At 46.6% G+C, this 15,524-nt stretch overlaps 1 protein-coding gene across 5 annotated transcripts in view; it reads left to right on the top strand.

The window, feature by feature from the left end:
- Positions 1 to 15,524, top strand: part of FBLN1 (fibulin 1) — a 1,130,965-nt gene that overhangs the window by 485,365 nt on the left and 630,076 nt on the right. For all 5 annotated transcript variants that reach the window (XR_003943425.1, XR_003943426.1, XR_003943427.1 and 2 more), the window contains exon 8: positions 1,307 to 1,444. Coding sequence is in view for 1 of the 5 variants with exons in the window: in XM_030215291.1 (XP_030071151.1) it covers positions 1,307 to 1,444 (138 nt within the window). In the remaining 4 variants the exon portion in view is untranslated. The remainder of the gene's footprint in view (positions 1 to 1,306; positions 1,445 to 15,524) is intronic.

Here is a 15,524-nt window from a genome sequence, read left to right as displayed (position 1 = left end):
ACCAAGCTGTTAAACGTCTCCCATCTCGAGGGCGGCCCAAGAAGAAGCCGACCGAGCCGCGTGGCCGGTCACGACCAGGAGGGTGGCCAGCGGGGGATGGGCGCCTAAGGCAGGAAAGGCCGCCGCGCCGGAGGAAAAACCGGTGAACTCTCCCGGTTCCGAAAGGGCGCCCAAAAAGGGCGACTCTACCTTCGATCCCCCCGCTTCCCCGCTAGGCGCGCGAACGCGTTCCGGGGAGCGTCTTTTCACACCCTTGCCATCCGCGGCCATAGCCACGTGGAGACCGTTCGGGGAACCCCCTGCCCACTAGTAAAAGGTAAAAATTACCTGCTTCCTGCTCCGAGCAGCGACGACTTGTTCCAGTGAGCAGCTGCAAATGGACGTCCTTTTTGAACGTTAAAAATTTTTTTTTTTTAACGGAGCCAGCGGGAGGGGGGAGAAAAGGAGGGACCTGGCACCACCAGGTTTACACTTCCTGACGAAGAGCCCTCAACCCCAGGTACTCAACAAAACCTAAACAATTAGGCTTGGAGACCTAGCCAGAGCTGCTGCTGTGTGACCACACACCTGCTGAGATAGAGAACATACTGGGGAATTTCCGGCAGCACATGACCACATATAGGGAGGCAAAAGATTGCTCTCTATCTCCACCTGCTGGTAGATGGACACAACCCACCAGTCTATGGATTGATCGGCTTGATGATAGGGAAGTGCGATATTCAGCACTTAACTGGCTATGGGGTACCTCATAAACCCCCCTCCTTTTTACAAAGCCGCAGTAGTGGCTGCCAGTGTGGTAATTTCGACACAGCCCATTCAAAGTGAATGAGCTGTGTTGGCACTGTCATGCAGCAGCCACTAGTGCGGCTTTGTAAAAGGGAGGGAAAGATAGGACTGACTTTCATGCGGTCATATTTAGGCAGTTACCTTGGCCGGTTAACAGCTGAATATCAGTACTTAACTGGATATGCTGACTCTTCCCCTGGAATGCCCCCAAAGTAGCTGATTTTGAGATAGGTGCTAACCAGACATTTTCAGTTACACTAACCAGTTAAGTGCCACTGAATAAGATTGTTAGCCCTGAACAAGTGATTTAACCAGCCAGGAGCCGTTTCTGGCTGGTTAAATAGGTTGTGTATATTGACCCCGTATATTTGTAGGTTATGCATATAATTTATTCATATAAAATTACTCACTCATTGACTTTTTGAATACTGGCCTTACTATATTTTAAATTCTGTATGGAGTTAAATAAAACCGCAAAAACCCTCATTCACCTTTTTTTGTTTCTTTCTTGATGTTCCAGATATTGATGAATGTGTGACTGGCACTCATAACTGTCTTCCTAGTTTTATCTGTCAGAACACTCCAGGATCTTTCCGCTGTAGACCAAAATTACAGTGTCAGAGTGGGTTTATCCAAGATGCATTGGGCAGTTGTATTGGTAAGACCTGCTATGAATAACACTGATACACATTTTCTAAGGAGATAATATAAACGTGCCTGGTTTCTTATTCTTTTGCTCTTCAATCCACATTTCCTGATATTTGGCAACCTATTAATCTCTTTCTAGAAATGATACTGTTATTACTACTACTACTACTACTATTTAGCATTTCTATAGCGCTACAAAGCATACGCAGCGCTGCACAAACATAGAAGAAAGACAGTCCCTGCTCAAAGAGCTTACAATCTAATAGACAAAAAATAAATAAAGTAAGCAAATCAAATCAATTAATGTGAACGGGAAGGAAGAGAGGAGGGTAGGTGGAGGCGAGTGGTTACAAGTGGTTACGAGTCAAAAGCAATGTTAAGAGGTGGGCTTTCAGTCTAGATTTAAAGGTGGCCAAGGATGGGGGCAAGACGTAGGGGCTCAGGAAGTTTATTCCAGGCGAAGGGTGCAGCGAGACAGAAGGCGCAAAGTCTGGAGTTGGCAGTAATGGAGAAGGGAACAGATAAGAAGGATTTATCCATGGAGCAGAGTGCACGGGAGGGGTGTAGGGATGGACGAGTGTGGAGAGATACTGGGGAGCAGCAGAGTGAGTACATTTATAGGTTAGTAGAAGAAGTTTGAACAGGATGCGAAAACGGATAGGAGCCAGTGAAGGGTCTTAAGGAGAGGGGTGTATGAGTAAAGCGACCCTGGCGGAAGATGAGACGGGCAGCAGAGTTTTGAACCGACTGGAGAGGGGAGAGGTGACTAAGTGGGAGGCCAGAAAGAAGCAGATTGCAGTAGTCTAAACGAGAGGTGACAAGGGTGTGGATGAGGGTTTTGGTAGAGTGCTCGGAAAGAAAGGGGCGGATTTTACGGATGTTGTAAAGAAAGAAACGACAGATCTTGGCAATCTGCTGGATATAGCAGAGAAGGAGAGAGAAGAGGTCAAAGATGACCCCAAGGTTCGAGCTGAGGAGACAGGGAGAATGAGAGAGCCATCAACAGAAATAGAAAATGTGGGAGCGGGAGGTGGTGTTTGGGGGGGGAAAATGAGAAGCTCGGTTTTGGTCATATTTATTGTAAGACAAGTAACGAAGCATTCAGAGCATGGCTCCTGACATGTTTCCAACCCCCTCTACATGTGTGGGTAAAGTTGTGTGTGTAGATGTGTTTTATCTCTTTTGCCTTTGTGTGTTTGTGTTCTTGATTGTCTCTGCATGTGTCTCTGACCTTAGGGGCAGGAGGAGGGCAGTTTGAGTGGAGTGGTTCCCATACTAGTAATATCTGTCAACGGATTTCAAAGGATGGATAGTCTTGGATACTACTATCCCAAAGTATTACCATGCTTCTTTGCTACTCGTAGGCCCCCAGTACGCCATAGCAACAGTAGTAAACTTCACAGTTTGGTCACTTCGTGCCATCATACATAGCAAACCATTAAGAAAGATATACAGTCCATTCACAGAGTTTCATAATAGAGATAGGATTGTGGCGCAGAGGATGGTTGAGGTACAGCAGCAAGGTTGGGGGGGGGGTGAGTGGTGGAAAGGCATATGCAGTATGCCTCATAGTTATTTCCACCCCTTCTTCATATTTGTATGTGTATGTATCTATTTATATATTGTGTCTGTTTATATGTCTTTCATGCATGTGTGTGCCTATGCGGTGCATGTATGTGAATATCGTTTCTGTATGCTTCTGTTTATATCTAATGTATGTTTGTGTCTGTGTTGGTTTCTGTGTGTCTGTCTGTTTATCTGGGGGTATATATGTGTGAGAGGGGAACCTGCTACAGTATGGGTGGCTGCAAGGACTTGCTGTCCTTAAGGAAGAGAGTGTATATCACAACATGGTCAACGGCCAGTGTATTTAGCACTAGCCTTAGGGCTAAGGGCAAGTTAACAAGCAACACACCTAGCAAGTGCCTAAAACCAGAATTCTAATGAGATAGTAGTAGTAATAAGTAATAATAAGTAATAATAATAAGTAGTAATAAATAATAATAATAATAATAAGTATAGTAGTAGTAATAAGGCATTCAAAAACAAGAGTCCAATCAAAAACCTGGAGCAGGGGCAGACTAGAATCCAAAACAAGTCGTGAGGCAAGAAGTAGAAAAACAGGCAGGAACAAGATCCCAGAGGCAACATAAATTGCAGGGAACCAGGTCAGTTGGACTGTGGACATGGACTAGGAACATGAATGAGGAAGCACAGACAGTGGGCCCAGTGCTGATCAGCCCAGGAACATGGTAGATAAGCCCCTGTCTCTGACTGTCCCCTGCAGAACCAATCATATAGGGACACACAGAGACAGACAAGAACAAGAGGGCGCACCTATCCCATGGAGATAACAGAAGGAATGGGACTTAGCGCCTCTTAAAGTCAGGGAGAACTCATGCCCAGCATGGCACTGGTTTGACAGTATGTCAATGTCTGTATAGAGCAATTCCGTAACCGCTATGTTGCAGTGTATCAGGGTTTCTATGCTGCAACTGTTGGAACAGCAGCTTCCCCACTGGGCCATTTTTGGAATTTTTGGAGACACTTTATTTTTTCTGAAGCTCCTAGTCTGATGTGGCCCATTTTAAAACTCAATGTATCTTTTCTAAGTTTTTCCCGTACCAAATTTGATCCTGTTGTAGTTTTCTGAGAATTATTTGCTTCCTGACAGACATTTTCAACCTTTTATGTATAATTGTTTTCCAACATTCTACTGAGTTAGAAATAATAATATGTTCAACAATAACAAAAATTCCTCTTTTGGTAAATTCTGGCAGTCATTCCTTTTGTTTTTGTGCTGTGAAATACATATGGGTAAAAGTGAATGATTGTTCATATTAACTGATATCTCCCATGTGGCTTATGTTTAGCAGAAAAGGAGATACACAGTGAGAAATAGAAAACTGAATAATAATTTACTCGTAATAGAGACGCTTTTTGTAAGTAATTTGCCCAAGCTATCCAGTGAATACTTCACAATTTTAATTGTACAGGGAAATCTTTGTAGGCTGTGATATCTTCAGATGATATGGAACATTTTTTTTAATAGCTATCTGTTGGAAAAAGATTTAGGACCCTCTTTATTAAGCATTTTCCCCATAGACATATGATAGGAGAAAATCTTTTGTAAATAGACCTTTAATTCACATCTGCCATTGAAAATGTACTTCTATGTAAAATTAATTCACAGAAATGAACACAAAGTGTATTTTTAGAGCAGTGGTGTAGCTAAGGATGGGCCTGGGTGGGCACAGCCCCCACCCATTCTTGCCTCAGGCCCACCCAGTCAGCGGCCCATGAGGCCCCCCCAAATTCTTCAGTGGCAGCACCTCACTACTCTCTCTCCCTCTTCACTTATGGCCTGGCATCTGCCCGTCTCTCTACCCCCCTCCCAATCTACCTCAGAGCTACTGCCGGCGGCATCCTGCACCAGCTCTGCAGGCTTCTCTCTATCATGTCCTGCCCTCAATGATGTCACTTCTTGTTTTTTTTGTGGGAATATGGTAGAGAGAAGCCTGCAGGGCCGGCGCAGGATACCTATAGGAATTGCGACAGATAACGTCTCTGAGGTAGGACCGGGGGAGGGGGTTCAGAGCGAAACGGGCAGAAGAGTCATTAAAAAAAACACTATGTTGTATGTATGGACAGGGGTAGCGTTGGGGGTGAGAAGGGCCCACCCAGGTTAACTCTGGGCCCACCCAAAATGGCAGGTCTGCCTACGCCCCTGTTTTAGAGCAATAGTTCTAAGTAATGGATGTATTTATGAAGATTTTTCACTTGGCCACAGAATAAGGAAAGATTTTAGTAAATAAAGCCTTCAGTTTGCATAGTATAAGGCAATGATTTTCAACCTTTTCATCTCGCGGCACACTTACAAGGTGCAAACGTTTTTAACAGGAGCAGCAAAGCCATAAGTACCTCTGAAATGCACCACCTGTTCCTCTGATCCCATCCCCACCAACTTACTAAACACCATCTCTCCTACTGTCACTCCCCCCCACCCCCCATCTTGTCATATTCTTCAACCTCTCTCTCTCCACTGCAACTGTCCCTGACACCTTCAAGCATGCTGTAGTCACACTACTTCTCAAAAAACCATCACTAGACCCTACCTGTCCTTCCAACTACCGCCCCATCTCCCTCCTACCCTTCCTCTCCAAGATACTTGAAACTCGTCGTTCACAGCCACTGCCTTGATTTTCTCTCCTCTCATGCCATCCTCGATCCGCTTCAATCCGGTTTTCGCCCTCTACACTCGACAGAAATGGTACTCACTAAAGTCTGTAATGACCTGTTCCTTACCAAATCCAAAGGTCACTACTCCAATCCTAATCCTCCTCGACCTATCTGCCGCTTTTGACACTGTCAATCATAATTTACTTCTTGCTGCGCTATCCTCATTTGGGTTCCAGGGCTCTGTCCTCTCCTGGTTCTCCTCTTATCTCTCCACCATACCTTCAGAGTACATTCTATGGATCTTCCTCCACCCCCATCCCGCTCTCTGTTGAGTTCCTCAAGGATCTGTCCTTGGACCCCTTCTTTTTTCAATCTACACCTCTTCCCTGGGCTCGCTGATCTCATCTCATGGTTTCCAATACCATCTTTATGCTGACGACACCCAGCTTTACCTCTCTACACCAGAAATCACTGCGGAAACCCAGGCCAAAGTATCAGCCTGCTTATCCGACATTGCTTCCTGGATGTCCAACCGCCACCTGAAACTGAACATGCCAAGACCGAACTCATTGTCTTTCCACCCAAACCACTTCTCCTCTCCCTCCACTCTCTATTTCAGTCCACAACATCCTCATCCTCCCCATCTCATCTGCCCGCAACCTTGGAGTCATCTTCGACTCCTCCCTCTCCTTCTCTGCCCATATCCAGCAGACAGCCAAGACCTGTCACTTCTTTCTCTATAACATCAGCAAAATTTGCCCCTTCCTCTCCGAGCACACCACCCGAACTCTCATCCACTCTCTCATCACCTCTCGCCTTGACTACTGCACCTACTCCTCACTGGCCTCCCAGCTTAACCATCTATCCCCACCTTCAATCCATTCAGAACTCTGCTGCCTGTCTTATCTTCCGCCTAGCCCGATAGCTCATATCACCCCTCTCCTCAAGTCACTTCACTGGCTTCCGATCAGGTACCGCATACAGTTCAAGCTTCTCCTACTAACCTACAAATGCACTCAATCTGCAGCCCCTCATTACCTCTCTACCCTCATCTCCCCTTACGCTCCTACCTGTAACCTCCGCTCACAGGACAAATCCCTCCTCTCAGTACCCTTCTCCACCACCGCCAACTCCAGGCTCCGCCCTTTCTGCCTCATCTCACCCTATGCTTGGAATAAACTCCCTGAGCCCATACGCCAAGCCCCCTCCCTGCCCATCTTCAAATCCTTGCTCCAAGCCCACCTCTTCAATGTCGCTTTCGGCACCTAACCATTGTACCTCTATCCAGGAAATCTAGACTGCCCCCAATTTGATTGACTGCACTTTTTTGTCCTTTAGATTGTAAGCTCCTTCTTTGTTAGATTGTACAGCGCTGCGTAACCCTGGTAGCGCTTTAGAAATGTTAAATAGTAGTAGTAGTAGTAAGTACATAAGCACCGCCATACTGGGAAAGACCAAGGGTCCATCAAGCCCAGCATCCTGTCACCGACAGCGGCCAATCAGGCCTCAAAAACCCGGCAACCCCCCCTCCCCCCCCCCCCCCCCCCCCCCCCCCCCCCACAAAAAAAATGTAATGTTCAATGGACTTTTCCCTCAGGAATCTGTCCAAACCCTCGTTAAATTCCGTAAGGCAGCTGCTGTCACTACATTCTCCGGCAACGAGTAAAGAAAAACTTCTCCTATTTTTTTTAAATGTACCATATTCTAGCTTCATCTTGTGTCCCCTGGTTTTGTTGTTGTTTGAAAGTGTAAACAATGCTTCACATTTGTCCGCTCTAATCCGCTCATTATCTTGTAGACTTCTATCATATTACCTCTCTGCCGCCTTTTCTCCAAGCTGAAGAGCCCTAACCTTCTCAGCCTTTCCTCATAGGGAAGTCGTTCCATTCCCTTTATCATTTTCGTTGCCTTCTCTGCACCTTTTCTAATTCCTTTATATCTTTTCTGAGATGCGGTGACCAGAATTGGACACAATACTCGAGGCGCGGTCGCACCATGGAGCAATACAACGGCATTATAACATCCTTGTGTTTGTTTTCCATCCCTTTCCTAATAATACTCAACATTCTGTGCGCTTTCTTAGCCGCAGCAGCACACTGGGCAGATGTTTTTAACGTCTTATCAACGATTACTCCCAGATCCCTTTCTAGGTCCGTAACTCCTAACGCGGAACCTTGCATGACATAGCTGTAATTCGGGTTCCTCTTACCCACATGCATGACTTTGCACTTGTCAACATTGAACTTCATCTGCCACTTGCACGCCCAATTTCCCCAGTCTTGCAAGGTCCTCCTGTAATCTTTCACACTCCTCCTGCAACTTGACGACCCGGAATAATTTTGTGCCATCTGTGAATTTAATTACCTCACTAGTTACTCCCATTTCTAGGTCATTTATAAATATGTTAAAAAGCAGCGGTCCCAACACAGACCCCAGTGGGACCCTACTAACTACCCTTCTCCACTGAGAATACTGACCATTCAACCCTACTCTTTGCTTCCTATCTTTCAACCAGCTCTTAATCCATAGTAATACCCTACCTCCGATCCCATGACTCTCCAGTTTCTTCATGAGTCTTTCATGAGGCACTTTGTCAAACGGCTTTTGAAAATCCAGATACACAATATCCACCGGCTCCCCGTTGTCCACATGTTTGTTCACCCCCTCAAAAAAATGCAGTAGATTGGTGAGGCAAGACTTCCCTTCACTAAATCCGTGCTGACTTTGTCGCATCAGCCCATGTTGTTGTACGTGCTCTGTAATTTTATTCTTGATAATAGCCTCTACCATTTTGCCTGGTACCGACGTCAGACTCACCGGTCTATAACTTCCCGGATCTCCTCTGGAACCTTTAAAAAAATCGGCATAACATTGGCTACCCTCCAGTCTTCCGGTATGTGAAGTCCTCCCTTCAGCTCACAGGTCAGGGAATGGTTTCTAGCAGTCCCGGGCTTCCCTCCAGATGAGGTTAAGCATCACAGCTCTCACTTCCAGATCCAGTTGAACACCACACTGTAATCCAACTTGGTTTTAAAGCAAAATCCACAAAAAGGAAAAAAAACTCCAACCTCCTCAGCTCCGCCTGAGCAAAGTGCTGGCTGGCTTAGTTCAATTGTAAAGAAAGAAAAAAACCCCACTCAGTTCATCACTTCAGCTCAGCACAGTTCCACCAGTCAGCTGAAGTGCATCCACACCCTCCAGAAAAAGGAAAAAAATATAGGCCAAAGTGTTCAGTTCACTTATTTCATCAAACACTAATGCAAAGTTCAAAGTAAGTCTCTCCGTCTTTCACCAAAACACTGTAATGGTCCTGCACACTGCAGGACTAGCAGAGCACCACCCTCTTCACCAGTATTAACCTCTGTGACCACCCACACTCTGCCATCCAGTGCTGAAAGGTTACCATATGGGCCGGATCCTCTGAGCAGGGCTATTCACTAGGGAACTCTCTCCCTTCCTCTATACAGTCCATGGGTTCTGCTCCTCCTTCCACTCTCCCCCTCTCTCTTCACTGCTCACCATTCTCAGGGACTCAAGCTCCCTCCCCCTCGCTGTTGGGAGGTATCTGTACTGATTACATACCAAGGGAATTGTGCTTCATCTTTCAGTGGCCCCCTGCTACGTGACTGACTTCAATGGCATCCCTTTTCCCAAACTGCTTCCCTTCAGCCTCCTGGGGAACTCTGGGTAAGGTAGTCAGGATCTGCCTGCCCTTGACTGGAATCTCTATGCTTAGCCCTAACACATACCCCCTTCCTCAGAAATTGCGACTCGGGGACTTCACTACTTGCTGTTCTCCAGAGTCCTGCAATTCTTGAGAGAGCATCAGCAGTAGCGTGAAGTTCCCGGCCCGGTGCTGTATGGTGAAAGTAAAAGCTTGCAGGGCCAAATACCACCGGTTGAGACGGTGAATTCTGTCCCTGCATCTGCTTGTAGCCATTTAAGGGCGCATGATCAGTAATTAGTGTGAAGGACTGCATTGCAGATAGTACTTTAGGGTTTCAACAGCCCATTGATGATCAGGCACTTCTTTTCAATTACAGCATAGTGCTGCTCGGCTGGTTGACAATTTCCTACTCAAAATAGACGGGATGTTCCTCCCCTTGGAACTTCTGTGATAATACCGCTCCCACCCCTGACTCGGAGGCATCTGTCTGTAGAAGGAAAGGCCGCCCAAAGTCCACCCCTTTTAAGACAGGCTCATTACACAGTGTATTCTGCAGGACCTCAAAATCGTGTTTCCCCTTTTCTGTCCATCTTAGAATATTTGGGTATGACTTCTTAAGCATATCTGTCAGGTTACTGGCCATTTCTGCAAACTTAGGGATAAACCTACAGTAGTATCCTATAAGACCCAAGAAACTCCTTAGCTGTTTCATTGTTGTGGGTAACTGAAAATCCTGAATACCCTGCACCTTGTCCATCATGGGTTTAATGACCCCTCCTCCCACTTTTTATCCTAAGTACTTTACCTCAGGGCTGGCAAAAACACATTTCTTGGGATTTACCGTTAAACCCTTTTCCCTGAGGGACTTCGGTACTGCTCTAACCCGAGGTATATGAGAACCCCAATCTGAGCTGAAAATCACAATATCATCCATATAGGCGGCTGCGTATTCTTGGTGCCAACGAAGGAGGCTGATCCGCCAATCGTTGACAGCAAGCAGCCGCCCATTTAACCAAAAGGCATTCTCCTAAATTGGGAAGAACCCAATAGGGGTACAAAAGCAGTTTTAGGTTTGGCCTCCTCTGACAGGGAAATTTGCCCATACCCCTTTTGTGAGGTCAAGGGTAGTCAAATACTGTGCCTGGACCCAATTTGTCAAGAAGGAGTCATCAATACGGGGCATAGGTATGCATCAAATCGGGATATGGCATTCACTCTCCTGAAATCAATGTAAAACCTCTGTGACCCATCCGATTTAGGTACCAGGATGACCAGGCTAGCCCAGGGACTACAGGACTCCTCTATTACCCGAGCTTCAACATCTCCTCAACCTGCTTCACAATCTCCCTACGTCGCGCCTCAGGTACTCTATAGGGCTTCTGCCTAACAATATTACCTGGCTCAGTGAAGATATGCGTGGGTAATCAGATGCGTTTCCCCAGGGAGGGGTTCAGCACATCTTGAATTCTACTAGCACGTTCTCCACCTCTTGTCTTTGGTGAGAATTTAGGGATGCCCCAATTACGGGGATACCCCTATCCTGGAGGTCACTCAACTGGGGACCTAGATCCTCCTCCAAGGTTATTGCCAATGCCTCCCTTTCCACCCACGGCCTCAACACATTGATGTGATAATTTGTACCTTGCCCTTCTCATTTTACACACGTTTCCCTTTATATACCAGGGGACCCTTCCATTGTGAAAGAAATTTATGGGGGTCAGAAGGGACTGTTACCAACACCCAATCACCCACTTGGAAATGCCTCACTCTGGCCGCCCTATCATAATACCCTTTCTGGGTTTCCTGACTCCTTTCAAGATTATTCTGGGCATATTCAGATAGACGCCTTATCCGAGTCCTCAACTCCTTTACATATACATCCCACTCCCTTGAACTCCTCCTCTTTCTACCAGCGATCCTGTATTATGTCAAGAAGTCCCCGGGGTAGTCGCCCATATACTAATTCAAAAGGGGGAGACCCTAAAGATGCTTGAATATTCTCCTGCAGTGAATACAAAGCAAATGGAAGCAATTGATCCCAATCTTCGTACCGTCCACTTTACTCCTTTCCCTTAACATTTGTTTGAGTGTCTTATTAAAAACGCTCTACCATCCCATTAGCCTGGGGATGGTAGGCAGAGGTGGTGATATGATGTATGTCAAAAGCTTCCCAGAGCTGGCCTAACTTTCCTGACTTGAAATTAGAGCCCTGGTCTGTGAGAACTTCTTTAGGAACCCCACCTCACAGAATAACTTTATTAACTCCCCAGCAATCCCAGCCGCCTTATATTTCTGAGGGGAATGGCCCACGGGAACCTGGTGGCCCTATCCATGATTACTAAAATATATAAGAACTCTCTAGGAGTACGACTCAAAGGACCAATAATATCCATGGGCCATACTTCTCATGGGTTCTTTTATGGCTAGTACGGGTAGGCAGCGGCACCCTGGGAGGGAACCTGTCAACTATTTCTGACATTGGGGACAACTCCACAATAATATTGAACCTCCTGGTGCACTCCCGGCCAATAAAGCGTTCCAGTACCTGCTTTAAGGAATCTCCTTATGGCCCACTAAGGGATGATGTGCATAAGCCCCCCTGAGGATCAAATCGCCTGAATATACGAGGAATTACCACTGCCATTTAACCGGGCCCCCAGCTGGGTCTCGTACCTCTCAGTATAACAACTCCTTCTCTAAACAGAAGCGTGGCAAACTCCCCGAAAGCTTCCCCCCGGTCTGCTCAAATGCTCTCTTCAACACGGATCCCCCCTCTGTTCCTGAGCAAACATAGGAAACCTCTTTACCACCTCCTAACTCTCTCAGGGCTTTATGCTCGGTCCCTCCTGTCGGACCTAGCAGCACTACTCAAGGGAAACGTTTGCCCCAGGGAGTCCTTCAAAATCCTGGGGTGTCTCGGCTTGGGCCCTCTGTGATCTTGTGGTTACCCACCCTGAACTTCCCTCCAAGCGTGGGTAAAGGCGCTCCAATCACGCCCCAATATAAGGTCGAAAGGAGTTTAGGTAAACACTGCCAAATTCAGGTGTCTGTATAAAGGGGGCTATGAAGTCTCCAATTTGACACTGGAATAAGCGGTAGCCGTGCCCATGAATGCATTTTATGCGTATAGTTCCCCCCATATCTGCCTACCCATTCTTTCGCCCGTTCCCTGCTCCTATCCCACCGAGATCGGGACATCATGGACTGGGTTAGCCCCTGAGTCTAGGAGGGCCCGCATACAGCTACCTCCCGCCACCTCATAAAAAAAAGGGGAGTCTTCGTATCCTGCCCTTCGTTCAGCAAATCCGACCTTCTCCCGACACTCCCTCAGAAAATGGCCTGCCTTCCCACACCGCGAAAACATTTTCTCACCTCTAGATCCTGTCTCATATCCCTACCTCTCCTTTCCATAACTCTCGTCTTTCCTCTCTCTTGTATAGGTGTGGCTACCTGCCCCACGGTAGCCTTACTGTAGGGTATAAAAGGATTATAAGGGAGTTTTTGGGCCTCATAAAACAACGCAGCCCCTCTGATCACCTCCTCTACAGAATGAGCCCTTGCGTAATCAGCCAATCCCTGACGGGACTGGTAATGGCGAAAAGGAATTGTTCGACTAGTATGTCCTCTACTACCTGCTCATAGATTTTCTTATTTATTTATTACGCTTGTATCGCCACATTTTCCCACCTATTTGCAGGCTCAATGTGGCTTGCAAAGACCTGTACGGCAGCGCCATTCCAGGGTAAAAGATACAGTTGGTGTTACAAAGAAATTCAGGATGGTAAAGAAGTACTAGTAAGCAATTATAGAAAGGGGCTCTAGCCATTTGTAAGCAAAATCTTTAAGTCGTTGAGCTAGAGCCCGGGGTCCGGTCCCCCTCCCCTGAGGCAGACTCCCTGAAGAGCCTCCGGTAGTGATCCTTAGTTAACCCCAGTCGATCCTTAATGGCTGCCACTACCTGCTTATAGTCCAAAGCCTGCTCAGGAGTCATAGCCCTATAGGCTGCCAACGCCTTCCCCCTGACAGTGTTATGACTGGGGATGTGTGAGCCTTGTGCCCCGACTGAGCACGGCGAAGATGGAGTGACACCGCACTCGGTCAGGCAGCCAGAAAACCCCTAGCTTCACCTGCACTTAGCCACTGCCTCCCAGGAGTGAGCCCCTGGGTTCGAGCGGCGGCAGGACTTCTAGAACCAGCGGGGGTTGCACGACCACTGACCAGACAGGTGGGCAAACAAACACAGTCCAGGAGCCCGTAAATGGCAGAGCAAAGAATAGTCAGTAAACAGTCCAAGGTCAAGGCAGGCAGCAACACAACGCGTGGTCAGTAAGCAATCCAAGGTCAGGAACACAGGAAAAACACTGGAACAGATGACGACCACAATTGGCAAAATTACTATCAAATCAAAACCTTAAATCCATACATTTATGCAGACGACGTAATGATCTACATCCCATTCAAACAAGACCTAAAAGAAATTTCCAATGACATCAACCAAAGTCTCCATATCATGCATTCTTGGGCGGACGCATTTCGGCTGAAACTCAATGCAGAAAAAACCCAGTGCCTAATACTCACCACTCAACACAAGAAAGAATCACCGCCATTAACACACCAACTCTAACCTTCCTATTTCAGAAACCCTAAAAATTATTGGAGTCACCATTGATCGACACCTAACACTAGAGAACCACGCGAAAAACACAACCAAGAAGATGTTCACTCAATGTGGAAATTAAAAGAATAAGACCTTTCTTCCCAAGGAGTGTTTTCCGCAACCTGGTACAATCAATGGTGCTCAGTCATTTAGGACTATTGCAACGCACTATATGCCGGCTGCAAAGAACAAATAATCAAGAAAACTCCAAACAGCCCAGAACACAGCAGCTAGACTCATATTTGGCAAAACAAAATTTGAAAGTGTCATGCCCTTACGAGAAAAATTACACTGGCTCCCACTTAAGGAATGCATCATGTTCAAAATATGTTCACTAGTTCACAAAATTATCCATGGAGACGCACCAGCTTACATGTCAGACCTGATAGACCTACCACCTAGGAATGCCAAAGATCATCCCGCACATTCCTTGATCTGCACTTCCCCAACTGCAAAGGTATGAAATACAAACTAATGCATGCGTCAAACTTTACCTACCTGAGCACACATTTGTGGAACGCATTGCCGCGCAGCTTGAAATCGATCTATGAAAGAATGAACTTCCGCATATTACTGAAGACCCATCTCTTTAATAAAGCGTACCACAAAGATCAACCAATGTGAATATGCACAACTCGCCCATCTATATTCAGAACTGTCTCATAATATCTGCTTGTATACTATTACTTTGTTTTATTATCATCATGCTGACTAAGATCCTTCTGTAATACTAAATGTTTATTTTCTACATTCTTACACTACTCATGATGTGTTGTAAGCCACTTTGAGCCTGCAAAGAGGTGGGAAAAGGTGGGATACAATGCAACAATAATAATAACTAATAATAATAATAATACCTCTACGTGAATAGAAGCCGAAGCATGGAAGGACTGGAAACAGGAATTAGGCTCAACCATGTGCAGCTGTTCCAAGATGGCCGCCCCCATCGGAGGAGATGCTCTACGCCCAAATATGGGCTTCCTTCCTGAAGCTGCTCAGCTCCAAGATGGCTGCCACAAGCTGAGATGCCAACTCCAAGATGGCCGTCCTATCCTGGAGATACTACCTCCAAGATAGCCGCCGCATCCTTTGAATGCCCATACCCTGTGCGAGCAGGCTGCACCTCTGGAGGAGTGTAGCAGAGCGTAAAAGACAGGCAGCCTGCTAGGCGGACTGCCCACTGCTTGGGAGGCCATTTAACTGCACTGGCAATGCGTTCAAAAGTCACCAGAAAGTCTTCCACATCGTCTTTCTCCCCCATCCTCCCTAAAGAAAAGGGTCCATAATTCGTCTGTCCTACCGCCATGGAGGAGTACTCCGAAGAACCAGAAACTGTGACTTTCCCCATGAAATCCTCCATTGCCCTCATCTGGGCCTGCAAAGCTTGCAGCAGGGGTCCCTGTTGCTCCCTTGTGGCCTCCACCATCTGCTGTAATGCCTGTTGAGAACCTACCTGTTGTTTTTGGAACTGGGCCGCCATCCAATGTAACATCTCCTTCTGCTCCATCCTGGCTCCCAGACTCCTACAAAACAAAACAAAAAAAAACCAACCCCAAGTGCGGCACTTTAAGAGCCTATATCCTCTCC

Source organism: Microcaecilia unicolor, chromosome 9 (genome assembly GCF_901765095.1).
Source record: "Microcaecilia unicolor chromosome 9, aMicUni1.1, whole genome shotgun sequence".
Lineage (NCBI taxonomy): Eukaryota > Metazoa > Chordata > Amphibia > Gymnophiona > Siphonopidae > Microcaecilia > Microcaecilia unicolor.
Note: the sequence above shows the minus strand (reverse complement) of the source record. Positions and strands in the feature narration are given on the sequence as shown.